The sequence below is a fragment of the Eretmochelys imbricata genome, chromosome 8 (assembly GCF_965152235.1).
Source record: "Eretmochelys imbricata isolate rEreImb1 chromosome 8, rEreImb1.hap1, whole genome shotgun sequence".
Taxonomy (NCBI): domain Eukaryota; kingdom Metazoa; phylum Chordata; order Testudines; family Cheloniidae; genus Eretmochelys; species Eretmochelys imbricata.
In genome coordinates, this window is record NC_135579.1 from 21,890,205 (window position 1) to 21,905,692 (window position 15,488).

At 53.0% G+C, this 15,488-nt stretch overlaps 1 protein-coding gene across 1 annotated transcript in view; it reads left to right on the forward strand.

Moving 5' to 3' along the window:
* ABLIM3 (actin binding LIM protein family member 3) overlaps positions 1-15,488 on the forward strand; it is a 60,842-nt gene that overhangs the window by 44,707 nt on the left and 647 nt on the right. Inside the window, exons 14-21 of the mRNA XM_077824727.1 lie at positions 5,015-5,149; positions 5,486-5,550; positions 6,311-6,458; positions 9,697-9,726; positions 11,252-11,310; positions 12,136-12,196; positions 13,603-13,610; positions 14,877-14,957. Of these exons, the coding sequence (XP_077680853.1) occupies positions 5,015-5,149; positions 5,486-5,550; positions 6,311-6,458; positions 9,697-9,726; positions 11,252-11,310; positions 12,136-12,196; positions 13,603-13,610; positions 14,877-14,957 (587 nt within the window). The remainder of the gene's footprint in view (positions 1-5,014; positions 5,150-5,485; positions 5,551-6,310; positions 6,459-9,696; positions 9,727-11,251; positions 11,311-12,135; positions 12,197-13,602; positions 13,611-14,876; positions 14,958-15,488) is intronic.

Sequence of the window (15,488 nt, forward strand, 5' to 3'; positions counted from 1 at the left end):
CGCCGTGTTGTTCAGTAAGGCTCCAACCCTTGTAGATAAAGCTCTTAGCACAGTCGCCATCAAAGACGGCCGTACCAGTGAGAATGACAGGGGAATCCTGGACAGGAGTCTGGGGCCCCTGCAATGGGTTCTGGGCTAGGCCCCTGAATGGCATGCACCCGTGGATTTCCCTCTGGTTCCCGTCTACCCCTGTCTATAAACCCTGAGTTCCTCCCTCACGACGTGTGTAGGAAACCCCACCCCCATCCATCCATCCCTTCCTTCCTCCCCAGCCATTGACTCACACGTGGCTTGCTGCTCTTCTAACATGGCTGCATTTAACACCAGTTTTCTTCTGCTTCTTGTTCTCTCTCAATCACTGTCACTCCCTCTGATCCGCACTTTCCAGGCACAGAGAGTGGGCGCAGCTCCCCCTACTATAGCCAGTTAGATGTGAGGTCTTCTACTCCAACCTCATACCAAGCTCCCAAGCATTTCCACATTCCAGGTAGGCTCTGGAGACCTCCGGCCTGTGGGGAGCACTGTGTCTATTGCATGCATGTATGTGCTGTATGTGTGTATCGCATGAGTAGCACCACTGCCTGCCTACAGTCAGCTAGCAGCAGCAGGACACGTCCTACGGTAAAGGCCATCCATAAACAAGACCTGCAGCTTTAACCCCACCTAAACTTCCCATCGTCCAGAGTCTGCTATACCTTCCCCTGCCATTTCCCACTGCCTCCTGCCCCCCACAAAGTGAAATTCCCTGCAAGGACCCTGCCCTCCCTTCCCTAGCAGATCACAAGGCAAAGCTTTTCTGATTAGAACCTTTTCTATACCCATTCTTTACAGATGATTTATTTTATACTCCTCCTACTCCCCCTAGGGCCCGGTGCACCCTTCCCCCAGAGTCTTCTGGGCTTGCCAGATGGCTGCTTCCCTCCAGCAGGGACTCCAGGGGGCCACCAGGTAAGGCCCACTGCCCCCTCAATCCATCCACAGATCTTCGGAGGGGTTGGGAGGGAAACAAGCACCTGTCCCACTTCTTCAGGATACGCATTAGGGCAGCAAGAAGGTACTCACTCCCCCTCCCAGCTGCAGTCACAGGGACAGACTGGACCATTCGTCAAATCCAAAACTATCCACTCAGTCCACGTAAAGCAAACCCACCCTAATAAGTTCAAGGGACCTTGACCTGTGCCCCCTTCTAAAGCCATTTAACTGGCTCTCAAGTTCACCTTCAAGATGGGCCTGAACCAAACCCCCAGACTTGGGTGGTGGGGTGCTGACTGCAGACCTAGATTCCTTATGTTGCAGTTAGCCCCTGTCTCTAGAGTGGGCCGAGCTGGTGACCTGGGACCAAAGGCACCCAGATTTTGCGGGAGGTGTTTAAAAAATCCAGGCCACCTTTAGTATGCACATACACAGTGCAGAATTAGCATCTCTCAAGGTAGATACCAAGGGCCTGGACTGGAGCTGCAGCCTCACAGCCTTCTCCTCATGCTTGCCCATGTAACCAATCCATGGCAGCAGCCACCACCATGGTGACCAGCTCTACACACACCTGCAGGGTCCCATGCTCCTTGCAATGGCCCTATCTCCACCCTCTCCCTGTCTGGCCACCCCACCACCACAGCTATATGTGGTCCCCTGCCCGTTTGCTGATGTCTTTTATGGATGGCCCCATCCCTGCTCCGCCAGCTCAGCTGATAGGCCCTAGCGCTGGTAGGGTAGCTATAGGCACAGTCTCCAGGTTGCTTCCCCTTCCCAGCTAGCTCTGTTTCCCTTGCTGAAAGAGGCTTTGGCTGATGATGTTGGTTGGCTCTCAGGTGGATCATGGATAGTTCTTCTAGATGCCTGCACCCCCAAGAAATGATCTCCCTCCTGAAAATCCATCAGTAACTACTCCATGGGGCTGACTGACAGAGACGTATCCCCAGATCCTGGGTCTCTAGGTGTCCCCTCTCCCTCTTCCCCTCCAAGACACCTTTGTCTGAGAAGAGCCAACAGTGGGGACAGGAAGAAGAAGCATCTGCCATTCTGTCAGTGCATGGTGTTAACACTCAGCATGTTCACTGCATGTCCTCTAGCACACACACGACCTCTCTACCCTAGGGTTTTCTGTAGCACCCATCACCATAGTATACGGGTGCTTAGCTTCCAAAACAGGTTTAACCCTCTTTCTCCCCCACCTCAGAAGTCAAACCAGACACTGATCCATCTTTGATGAAATGCCTTGGAATTAGGTTGCATTTTTTTGCTTAAAGTCCATGGAGGTGAAAAACGTTGAACGTAACAGATGAGTGACTGGGGGTTTGCACCTCCTCTTCCATGCCCTCTCCATATCCACTGTTCCCAGCAAACACACACTGACTTCCATGTCTTTTCTTTTCTTTTCTTTTCTTTTCTTTTCTTTTCTTTTCTTTTCTCCAGCTGCCGGAGAGAGTAACATCTACCGGAAACCCCCCATCTATAAACGACACGGTATAGTCTGAGTGTTGCTTTGGGGTGATTGCCAATTACTTAATAGTCCTGACATCGGAAGGGCCAGACAGAGATTAGGGACCAGTTACGCTGCTGAGTAACTTCTTGGACTAGGACAGGGTTACTCCAGATTCTCACCGGTGTGAGACCGAGATAAGATTAATCTAGGACAGAGGGGAATGGCATTGTTAGGCAGAGGGTTAGGTTGTGGGGATGCCCTGGCAGGCGCAGGAGGAGGTGGCGAGAAAGGCTGGAGGTGCTGGCAAAGGTGGTGGCGGCATTTCCTCGGGCGTGGGATTTAGTGCAGGCACAAAGCTGTGACATTTCACATTGCCTTCAGCAAAAAGCCCAGGAGGTAGGAGTGAGAAGTTGAGTGGCACAGGAGATCTATCTGCTTACCTGTCATTTGGAGGTTCAATCCCCTCCTCAAATATAACACCAGGTTGGATATTTGTCTCCAGTGCTCAGCAGTTGCCAAAGCTGGGAAAGCAGGTGCTGTAGGTCAGGACTGAGGGACGGTGTCAGAGTATGGGGGGGACAGGGACTGGAATGGCAGGGGATGAGAGGGTGCTGCAGGTCAAGAGCCTGAAGGGCATTAACAGCAGAGCATAGGGCTGGAATAAGAGGTGTGCTGCGGGTCAGGGTGCACTGGCAGAACTGTGAGGAGAGAGGAGTGAGCAGAAAGTGCTTTTTTTACACTAGCCATAATATAAATTACCTGGAAAAAACTAAAAAGGGAATCTCAACTTCCTGAAAACCCCTGACCGTCCCAGGCGGACATTACAGATTGAAAGAGAGTGTTGGTAACCTGGAGAGAGTGAACCCCGGTGAGGGCTGGGGTTGTGGGAGTGGGAGATGTCTGGGGAGGTGGCACAAGGGCGCCTGGCACCAGCCAGGCCCTTGCTGAGGAGGACTTGTTGTGTGCTCACCAACTTGCTTCGTGTACCAGCTTTTCCTGTGAAACCGTAACTCTGTCTCTCCTTTCTCCCTCCGTGCGTCTCTCCTGTCCTGTCTGCCTAACACCCTTAACGCCCCCTGCTGACTGTCTGCACCCCTCTGCGCTGTAAGTAGCTGCCTTTGCCATGTTCTCTGGACTGACTCCTGGCATGTTACTGGGGGACTCTGAGCACTTTTAGCTGGCCAGGCCTTGAGGTTGAGTTTGGCACCGTCTCTCTGAGCTCACCATAAGCCCAGGTGGCAGCAATCCTGCCGGGGTGCTCTCTGCCCCTCGTGTGCTTGCTGAGGAAGAGATTAGTTCTGAAGAGGCAGCCATTTTGTTTTCTTAACCATATGAGCAGGAGCCTCCAATGTTTGGCCGTCTGGCCTGAAGCCAACCTAGAGTCCTTTTGTGCACGGAGGGGTGACCCCATCCCACTGCTGCTGCGGGCTGTAGCTCTTCAGCACAGGAGCTGTGGGCCTGAATTCATGGCTGTAACTAGAGCCAACAACATTGTGCATGGGGCTCCCCTTACACACACACACACACACACACACACACACACACACACAAAACCCACCACGTCACCTCCCCCATCCCTTCAAACACGCCCTTTGGGAAGCTCACGCCTTCCCTCTGCCCTGTCCCGGGGCTGTGCCCCTTGCCTCTGGATCTCTGCTCAGGCTCAAAAAGTCCCCAGGGCACTTTTACTGCCCTTTTCTGGTGATGACATTGAATTCTTGGGGTGAGGTTACCTAGGGAGGGAGGAGAAGCTGGTCTCAGTAGCACTAGTGTTTTCCTGCTTCCTTGGTTGGTGCAGTAGGAAAATTGTAGGTTGAAGAGGAAGAGTAAGAAATTAGTACCAGCCAGCATCACAGTGGGCTCTGGATCGGCACCATCCTGGTGGCTACCTTGTAACTCAGCCTGGCAGCCAAAGGCTCTGCATCATGATGTCATGGCATTTGCACCTCAGCGCCGTGGACTCAGAGCAAGATGCAAGGCTGGCGTGGAGTGCAGGGGACAGAGCCCTGACAATCCGAGTGCTTGGCAACCTATTCCGACCGATTCTCTACAGAGCTGCTGCGTGCAACTGAGCCTGGGGCTGGGTGCTGGGAGTTACAGGGTTCTGTTCCCAGTTCTACCACTGCCCTGCTGCATGACCTTAACTTCCCCTCTCTGTGCCCCCGCTTCACCATCTGTAGAATGGGGGTGATGCTACTGACCTCCCGGCAGTGCGAGGTGTGATCAGTTAATGTTTGTCCAGCACTTTGACCATGGACTATTACCAGTCAGGACAGGAGACCTCAAGCCACTGGGGATGTGCCACACCTCCCGCTGGATCTCCAGGTCCGTTGGGTGACCCAACAGCCTCAGCCAGATCACTACCTCCATTGGCTGCCCTTTACTTGGGGGACATACCTGGCCCCTCAGGCTTTGGGGAGAAGCTGTTCTCTCCAAACTGTTCTCTCCAAACTGAAGCCAGCTGGGGGGGCTCCACTTACTGGAGTTGGGAGGCACTTGGTTGTCTGTGTGGGACAGCCATGGTGATGCTGACAGCATCTCCTCCAGAACTTGGGTTTCCTTCCTAAATCTCACGATCTGTTGTTTTTGCAGACAATCCACCTGCAGCCACCAAAAGCAAAACCAGCGAAGACATTGCACAGTCCTCCAAATACAGCCCAGCCTATTCCCCGGACCCATACTACCACTCAGAGTCCGAGTACTGGCTTTTCCAAGGTTCGCCCAAAGGTAATGCAGGGAGCCCGGACCTGCCCTGGGTGCGGCCAAGGCCACAGGAAGCCCAATAACAACCTCTGCATGTGTCATTTTCTGGGAGGGAGTTGACTTTGAGCCCTTATTCCCCAGGCAAGGCCCAGTGCTGAGGGCATGTAAGTTAAATCAAGGGTAGGCACCAATGGAAGATGATGACTCATCTAGGACCTGCAGTCCCCTCAGCCTTTGGGTTATTTGCCATGCACATTCACCTTGGGTCCCAGCGCTAGCAACCCCTCCTGGGTGTCTGCCTGCTGTTTGTATTTGTCCATGTTGTGCATTTGACTGGGCCTGCCCCCTGTCTCCTTGCAGCACCGCGAGCCCGCAGATTCTCATCAGGGGGAGAAGAGGACGGGTTTGACCGGGGGATGCACAAGGTAAGTGGCTGTCTCATCCCTTCCCCACTGACCCACTGGTATCTCCTCTCAACTCCTCCCCTGAGAGAGAAATGCAACAGAGGAGACAAGAGGAGAGCTGGTGGCGAGGTTGGAGGCCACACGCCCTGGCAGGGATCGTGGCAGAGAGCCAGGAAAGACTGCCTTGGCCCAATCTCCTTGTTCGGAGATCACAGCTGGGGTAAATCTGTGACATCTGCTTTTTCCAGATGCTTCTGCCCCAGGAGTGGGTCTTGTGCCGTCTACATGCTGTGGGCCCCTCCATTCCAGGCTCAGGCCTTTCCAGGGGAAGCCGGTGCACTAGGTCGCCCAGGCCCACTTGTTCCTTGGTGCCTTCCTTCCCTTCATGGGCTTTCTCCTTCCTTGCACAGACACCCGCAGACCTAATGACTTTGGCTAAGAACCCTCTCCTATGAAATGTGATCAGGGGGAGGGTGGAGCTGCCATATGGGGCAGGTGTTGCTTGGGGAGGGGAAGGAGCCAATGTGTTCACCAAGGGGCACCAAGCCCTCTTTGCTGGCTGGGTGCTGGGTTGGATGTGAGAACCATAGGGAGGGCTGGCCTTACCTGCTCTGAGTGCAGGACTAGCAAACTCCAGCATTAGTGGCATTGTGTGCTGACACCGTGACGGGGTGGTGCTGCCGTGGTAACGTCAGCAGCTGTGCTGCCGCTGCTGGTTGGCAGAGAACTTTCCGTCCGTGTCTGAAGCGTTTTCCTTTCCGTCTCCCCTCGCGGTGCCTAGATCCAGAGCGGCATCGGCAGGTTGATCCTGAAGGAAGAGATGAAGGCACGATCCAATTCTTACGCTGACCCCTGGACGCCGCCCCGCAGCTCAGCCGGTAGCAGAGAGGCCCTGCACACAGCCGGCTACGAGAGCTCACTGAACGGCTGTAAGGAATGCGAAGAGCACCATAGCAGCAGCGGGCAGGCTTCTCGGATCACACAAGATGAAGAGCTTGTGGTTTCTAATTGGTTGGGAGCTGGCTGACGTTTGGGGTTGTGAATGAGATAAACAGTCTTTCACCCCCAATGCCCAGATGTACACAGGCTGGATCGGATCCAGCCATGTGAGCGTGAAAGGATCCATGGGGCTGGCCAGCAATCTCTCCCAGCAGGGGGCTGTTCTGTGGCCGGGGGGGGGGGGGTAGAAATGAGTTGGTGGGTCTCAGACTATGTGGCCACATCACAAAAATCAGCCATTGGCTTTACTATCTCTTCTTCCCACCACATACTGTGTTCCCACTTCTACTTCCATTACAAGGGCACGACCTGGCATGAGGTGTTGGCATGGTGGGGAAGAAAGGACACCTGAACCAGAGCCTTTCAACACATCTGGAGAGGTTGGATGTTTGTAAGGGACATAGTTTGCCCCAAGAAATTAGTCTTGGACAATTCTTTCCCCTGCTGGCTGCATCAGGGAACCATCTGTCCTTTACACACACTCCCCTAGGCATGTGTACAAGGCCAAGTGTTTGGGTCTATGCTTCAGGTATTTGGTGCTTGTGTTTGGTTTTTTGAATGCCTCAGGGAGCCAGAATAACATCAGATCCGTCTGTTAGGGTATTTGAGCGCCTAGATGGTGGAGAAGCCTTGAGGAGACCAGAGCTTGTGTTAGTTTGGTCCCATAGATATATCCATGAGGCAAAGAAATGACAAACACAAAGAGAAATACAGCTCCCGAGATCATTGGGCTTAGCTGAGTTTCTCTGGGAGCCCCTTGTCATTGTGAGTTAGGGGTGCCCGTTCGTAGGGCTGCCACGCAGTCAGTCCCACCTTCATTTTCTGTGGATTGGGAAATTCAGGCCTACAAAGAAATAACACACCTGCAATTGCACAGTCTGGTCACTAGATGGCACCGTAGCCAACTTGCCAGCTCATCCTCCATTTGGCCTCTTAGTTGGACTGAATTCCTATGGAGGAGTTCGCTGGCTGCTCTGGTGGTGATGCCCCTGCCTGCTATGGGGTCTCAGTAGTGCCAGTCTCTGAAAACAGGGATATTTTAGTGCTGCTTGGAGGCGGGTCCGCCAGGGGATATAAGGCATGGAGTAGGGGGAGGTTGCTGCCCATGCACAAGCCCTGCTGCTCTGGCTGAGGTCCCATAATCGCATCAGCTCTCAGAGGGAGGGAGCAGTAGAGGCAGAACCTGCTGCCACTGTTAACAGACAGGTTAGCAGTTCTCCATATGACCAGAGTAATTGTGGCCTTAAAAGGCAGCTCTGAGCTTCCCAAGGCTGCAGTCTCGTCAAGGCTTCAGATGCAATCTCCCCTCTGCAGATGGGCAGAGCCACCTCCCTCAGCCCCAGTGGCCAAGCTCGCAAGATGCTGCAGGAGCTGCGAATAGTGATATGGAGGATGGGCCCACTGCATCCGTGCTCTCAGGCCTTTGTAGAGAGGGAGCATGTCTAGTGGTTAGAGTAGCAATCTAGGCATCAGGAGCTCTGGGTTCTAATCCCCACTCTGCCACTAACTTACTGTGTGGTCCTTTCTCGCTCTGTGCCTCAGTTTCCACATCTGTAAAATGAGGGCAAATCCTTCTGGGAATGTGGGTGGGAGGGTTTGTATTAATTTAGATGGAATAAAGGGGCACAGAGAGTTAAAGGTATTAACATGACCCGGTCTCTGTCCAACATTAAACAGTGTTAAACAAGGTTTGGTGTTTGGTATTTAGAGACTTCAGTCAGTCTGTTTAGTACCATGGCAAACACCCTGTTAAAAATCCTTAGTAACCCATTATTAAAGATACAGAAAAAGATGAAAAACTAGTTAAAGCATTTGAAATGTCAAATATTAAATTGGGCTTTCATTTTAACAACGTCCCTCATTCCCTTTAAAAAAAAAACTTTGTTTGACAGTTTCTTAGGTGGTATGAGAGATGGTAATAACTGTCCTTTTTAGGTAAAAGAGAAGAAGTTAGTTGAGATGGGCTGGAGCTGTTGTTAAAGTCCAGTCCCATTTCCTGAGAAGAGAAAACAAGATAAACACAAAAAGGGGAGAGAAAAGAACAGCAACGATGGAAAATGCAGCTTCTGTCTCTGGTTCTGACTTTCACCTGCAACCTCTCTGCTGGAGACACACAGGCCCATCACATGGTTTTATCAGCCAATCGGAGACCTGGAAAACTCGTACCAGCATTGCACTGTTTAGAGCATTGCTTTTAGCTGCCTCTTTCTGGTCACAGACTTACAGCATTGTTGCAAAATCCATAGTCTTGGCCAGCTAAGCCTGACAGAAGCTAAAAAGGAGAGAGTTAGGAAAGAAAGGAAATTAGATGGGCAAGGAAGAGGACATATGCCAGGGAGGAAAGAGAGAGAAAATCTCACATCCCAGGTGATATTTGGAATTAGGCTGGAACTGGTGGAAGTTGCAGTGTCATTTAGGTCCCTGTCTCTGGCCCAGTCTGATCAGGACATCTGTCAGAATTAGGACAAAGAAGGTCCAGGATATGGTGGGGTTGGCAGCCATGATGGTGAAGCTCTCTCCAGCAGTTAATTTTCCCCCAGTGTCTCTTTCATTAAGGACCCCAAAAGGGAGTGACGGGTGGAATAGCCCATCCCTTCATTTTGTCCACCAATTAGGCCTAGTTTCCGACACACCAATTTTGGTTCACTGATTTCTGGTTCCACACTTTTCTTGTTTATCACGCATGAGCTTAACCCAGCCCTTGCGTTAGATCAATAGGCCTTTGTGTGTGGACTTGTTCAGTCTTTCTGTCTCCCTGGCATACCTGTTCCCATCAAGATCTGTTGTTACAGCTCATTGTGACCTTTTATAAACTTCCACTCACTTGTTATAGCTGAGCTCATAGAGTAAGTCTGCAGGCCCAGTTACCACAACAGGCAGGAAGGCTCAGCTCACCCATATTCATAAAGCACTTTGAGATGCTCACTTGGAAGGTGCTGTGAAGAGAAAGGGTAAATGCTGTAGAGATGAAAGCGGTGGGAGGGAGGGTGGGGTAGTGCTGGGAGAAGCAGAGAATGCTGTGAAGTGAGGTTGTCCTTGGCCATGGAAGCAAGGTGAGGGATGCCGGTCTCTGAAAACCCAGATCCTCTTGCCTGGTAGGGCTTTTTATCACAGTAAATGCCTTTCTGCCTCTGATGTGCTGACTTTCTGCTTTGTCTCTCATTGCAGCTCCCCGGACACATTACCTGGCTGACAGTGGTATGTATATCTTCCCCCTCCCTTCCACTCTGTGATCCTCCATCTGCAGGCCTTGTGAAAGTGGGGTGGGGAGGGGGTTTTCCACTGCAGGCAGAGAGGCCAGGATGGCTTTTCCTTTAGAAAGGAGTGTGGTCTGGTCATAAGAGCATGGGAGTGGAAGTCAGAACTCCGGGATTCCAGTCTCTATTTTGCAGCTGATTTGCTGTCATCTTGGGTAAGTCCCTTCTCTCTCAGACTTGCTCTACTCTACAGAGTTAGTTCAACATAAGACAGCTGATGTAAGTGCCCTACTACATCAACATCATAACTCCACCTCCACAAGAGGCATAGGGCTTATGTGTAGTTAGGGTGACACAGGGTCTGTGCAGATGCTGAGTTCCTTACATGGGCTGTTGGCTGTCTTGTCAATGTCATGGCTTTGCTGCACCTGCTGCCAGGCCTCCTCTCCAAGCTTCTGCTGGTCCTGCATATCCTCACCAGGAGCACTTTCATCAATTGCAGAGTGGAAGCGTAGTGGGCTGAGACCCCGGGCTCTCAGCTCCACACAGGTCCCTATTGGGAACCCTGCTGCCCACTAGGGTCCCAGCTTCTCCCTCCCTACTGGGAGCATGGCAGCTGACTGGACTCTGGATGTGGATCTCCCCGCGGGAAGCAAGAAGCCCCGGGCGGCTTCCCCACTGCTCCCAGCTGGGAGTAGGAAGGTGAGAAGCCCCAGGGGGCAACTAGGCTCCTGGCGGGGAGCTGTGCAGAGCTGAGAGTCTGGCTGTCTGCCCACTACACTTCCCCTCTTCAGTCAGTGGAAGTGCTCCTGGTGAGGACGTGCACCACCAACAGAAGGAGAGTTGGTGGGCATTGCCCTACATTGGCCTAAAATGGGTCGACTTAAAATTGTAGGCGGCCTGAGTCTGTTTCCCCCATGGAACATGGTGATATTCCTGTGTACCCAGCTCCTAGTGGGGGTGGGAGGCCTCTTGCATTAGTGTCTGTCACCTCAGGTGGAGGGGCAGAGTGCATATAGGTCTTCTAGGTCCTGAGAGGCCCCTCCCAGCCTGCCACATGGGCCCAAGGTGACTCAGCGCTCTGAGTCTCTGTCCTGGTGTCTCACTCCCCAGGGAAACAGCCCACTCAGCCACTGGGAGCAGAATCCAAGGACCCCAAGGGGTATCCAGCCCTCAGCTGGGAGGGAAGTGACTGGGACAGGGGCCTGCAAGGGTAGACCCAGGAATATAAAGTGCAGAGGAACCCACCCCCCAGGCAAGGTATCCAATGGGCTCCTGCATTCGCCTGCAGAAGGGACCATCTGCAGCACTGCATCTCTCCTTTCTCTGATGCACCTGCCAATGCTGTGGCTATGAGGGAGTGTCGTCACCTGGGCTAGACCCTGCAGGCGTCCTCCTTCCTCTTCATAGTTAAACCTGAGCTGTGTTTGGGGACCAGATGCCTTGGCCTTGGCTCAGTAGCTGAGGGTTTCTAAGGCACAAGTCCCTGCTCTTGGGATTATGCAGTTTGTTGTTTCTCTTTTCAGATCCCCTCATTTCGAAATCTGCATCCCTCCCTGCCTACAGAAGGAACGGGCTGCACAGGGTGAGTGTCTCTGGCTACCCCTGACCTGCCACTAGGTGGCGGTGTTTCAGAGTGTTTCTCATGGGCGAGTGGCTGCACAGGTGGGGTACCTATTCCTCCTGTGGAATGGGGAGGGGGAGCAGTTCTAGGGCAGTATCCTCATGGCTATTGAAACCTCTTTGTGCCTGGGTTCAGAATCCTCAGTCTGGGGTTCAGGATCCTCAGAATTGGGGGAGTTCTTTCTGGAGGTACATACATTCCTGGAACAGAGGCACCCTGGCCATAGCACCTGCCTCCAGGCGCTGCAACCTCTGCTAAGACACATCCAGAGATTCCCAGGTGTATTTTGTGTGGAATCCAAGTAGAAACTAGAGATCAGAAAAGCCTCACCCAGTTCCGGGAATCTAGGAGTGGCAAGTGCCCTACCCTGAAAGTAAAATCTCTTCCAGATTCCTAGAGTTCAGATGCAGGGGAACAGAACCTCTGCTTCAGAGTGTCGGGAGGTGTTTGTTTTCCAGAGTGACGTCTTTGCTGTGTAACTTTGGGCAACAAGGACTTTAGAAATGGTCCTATGATTGTATGCCCAGTCTGGGAGTCAGGAGTGCTGGGTGGTATTCCTGACTCTGCCACTAACTCACTATGTGATCTTGGGCAAGTCATTTCACCTCACTGTGCCTCCGTTTCCCCATCTGTAAAATGAGGGGAATGACACTTACCTCGGGATGGATTAATTAGAACATTTGTAAAATGGTTTGGGATCCCCAGATGGAAGGTGCGATAGAAGGGCTGAGTATTTATCTAGACTCCCCTTGTGCTGACCCCTCTGTGTGCTCATTTCTCCTGCAGCCCCCCAGCGCTGAACTCTTCCACTATGACAGCACAAACGCTGTCAACTGGGGGATGCGAGGTAAGCAGGGCACAGTGCCTGGGAAGCCTGAGCAGTCCTACAGTATGTGCTGCTAGAGCCTGTGGCAATGTGCTTAAAAGGGACACCACCATCCTGCTGAGGCCCTAGAATGGCCCCTCTTATGGGAGTGAGCGCTTGCTAGATAGTCTCCTCCAGATCCTGCGCAGCAGAGTCAGCTGTGAGCTCTGAACACGACAGCCTGCAGGTCCTGCACAAGAAACACTGTTTTGTGCTCTTGCCTAGAGCCCCCAGCTGGCCCTGTGGCAGCAGATCAGGGACACCCTCACATTGCTAATGATGCATTTCAAAGCTGTGTTACCGATGGCCCCTGACACTGTAAAACTGAAAGAACAATCCGTGGATTTGTCACTGTTCCTGCTATTGCTTTTTGCATTTCTGCCAGCTTGGGGAATGAAAATAGGCTAATCAGTTTCTTGCTTTGTCACTGTCCAGTTAGTTTTTCTTTCCAGTTCTCGTTCCCTAGCAAATTCCTGCAGTGTTGGGGTTACAAACCCAGCAGGGGAACGGTTAAAGTTAAACCATAGCACTGTTTCCTTTGCAATGTAAAAGTACTGTAATGAAACTATTCCTATGAATATTGGGCCCAGTTCATCTCTGCATCAAGGGGCTGCAATGGTGGTTGACCTATCATCCAGGGAATTCTCATGACAGCGAGTTTCCCTCTGGCTGGCAGAGAGCCACCCCCAGCACATAGAGCATATGAGGGGCATTTCATATCCCCTTCATTGAACAATACTGCCCCCTGGTTATTCCTTAGGGGCCATTAGCAGCAGGGTCAGGTTAGTTGTTGGAGACCCACCACTGCCCCCACTTTCCTCTGCCCAGTGCTGAGTGCAGCCCCAGAGCAGGGATGACTCAGGCTCCTATTATGAAAAGCCTTTTAAAAACCTCTGAAAAGCAACAAGTACCTTTAGGGCCTAAAACACTTGGTAGCGTCTCTCATAGGCCCCACCATGCTGCAGGCAGCTGTGCACCTTCTACTCCCATGAAGTCAATGCTGCAGAAGGGCCCTGAGCACCCTGCAGGATCAGGCCCTGACTTCACCAGCACTCTCAATGGAGCTGGGCTGAACTGTCCGCAGTGTTGCTGGTGCCTCCGTTCCTCCTGAGCTGTGTTAGAAACCATGAGTGAGATGCCAGGTGTAGAGTGGCAGTGGGGAAGGCAGGAGCTGTGGGAGTGAGAGAGAGCAGCCTGCACACTGTAACCCCACCCTCAGGCCAGCCCCCTGGGAGCAGCTGCCAGAGGCAAGACAGACAAGGGGAGAACACACCTGGGGCCATGTCTCCTGTGGGGAGTCGGGGCTCTCGCCTGATGGCAAAGGGAAGGCTCAGAGGCTGCTGACTGACTCGTTTCTTGTCTCTTTCCTTCTCTTTCTCTCCCTACAGAATACAAGGTAAAACTCTCCTTGGAGAGGGGAACAGCTGCCATCCAGTCAGTGATGCCATCTAATGTCCGAATGCCACCAGGGCAGGGTCCTTGGGGATTGTCCCTCCATCTCCTGTGTCCTGGGCTGGTCTCCGGAGCCCATGTTTGAACTGAGGCCTTTCCAGACACCTTCCCTTCCCTCAGACATGCCCTGGCTTCACTTTCCCTCAATTCCAGCCACCCTGTCCCTCCTGCTATTATCAGCTCCAACAGAATGGGCTGCAGTTGAGCATGGTTTACGTTGCGGGTGTCTCCAAACGCTTTGCCCAGCAAAGTTGCATGCTGGGGGAAGAACTGATGAGGTGGGTGACCACAGCTGTCGTGCTGGGCTCAGCAGCAGCAGCTCCCACCCAGCTGTGGATGCTGAACCTATTAGATGGGGAGAGGGGATGCTAGGTAGGATGTTAGGTCATCGCCTACACCAGTGTTTCCCAAACGGTGGGTCCTGACCCACCAGTGAGTCCCAAGAAGGTTCTAGCTGGGTCACTATGTCCAGAACCAGGTTAATGCATCACTGGGCGCTGGCCTAGGCAAACATACATTTCTCCCAGCCTGGTTCAGAGGGGAGACCCTGGATGGGTTGGGGAGATGGATTGTGAGCCTGTTCCGCAGTCGCCCCACATTGTTGGCTCCAGTCCCGCAGGGCTGGGCCTGGTTCCCCGCTCCAGGTGTTGCAACCTGGCCCATGGGATTGTAGCACCACCAACTGGACCAAACCCGAGTGCTACAACCCTGCATGCCAGGTCACAACACCCAGAGCAGGGAGCCGGTTCTAGCCTCATGGGACAGGAGCCACTGCTGCAGGGGGAATGCGGGGCAGGCTCATTCCCTGGCCATTCCTCTACACTTGGCCAGGGTTAGGGTTGAGGTGCCAGGGCAGAGGGTGCACGTACGTAATGGTGGGTTGCAAAAAAAGACAAAATGCAGTTGGTGAGTTGCCTGAGTAAAAAGTTTTGGAACCATTCTGTGACAAGCCAAGCGGTCTTCGCCGTCAGCCTGGAGATGGGCAGACAGGGAGCTGGGTTAGTGTCGCCCCTCAGGGCAGCCTCTCCATCAGAGCAACTCCCCTGCCTTGCAGTATCAGCTTGAGTTCCATTCTGCCGTGAGAGTTGGGCCCCTGAGAATCACCACCCCTGAGCCAAACAGAACAGACCCAAGGACTAGACGCTGGGTTGTTGCTGTGGGTTCCCTCAGCTCAGAGAGCCTATCCACATTTCTTCATCTATCTCTGCAGATATACCCCTATGAGCTGCTCATGGTGACCACCAGGGGGAGGAACCAGCTGCCCAAGGATGTGGACAGGACTCGGTTAGAGGTAAGCAAAGCCTTCCCTGCTGGGGAGAAATATCACTGGGACACTCCCTTCTGACACTGTCTCCCTCCTCCCCCAGTGCAGCTAGGGCTGGGGCAGGAGGTCCGAATGGAGCAAGGGTAGCTGCCCTCCTGCCTGTTAGATGTCATCTCCCAGCATGGAGACCTGAGGTGTTTCAGACCTAAGGTCCCTGCAGATGGAGCAGGGGTTAATGCTGTCTGCATGGACATCACCTGTTGAGCGCAGCATCACACCAATGCTATCACTCCTCCCCACCCCATCGAGTTCTGGGACAATTCAGAGGGGAATCCCCCTGCCGGCTCTTTCCCAAGCTTTCCTCCTTTGAAAAGCTCAGGTTAGAAGGTCACTGACCCATTGTGGGGGGCTGGCTGCCTGAGCCAACAAAAGCCCCAGTGCTGGGTGAGGGTCAGAGGTCACCAGCGCGGTGTTCGGGGTTCAGCACTGGCAGTGCAAATCTGTGTCCCAGCCGCAGGCTGAGGAAGGGGGTCACTTATGCACACGCTGGCATGTGGT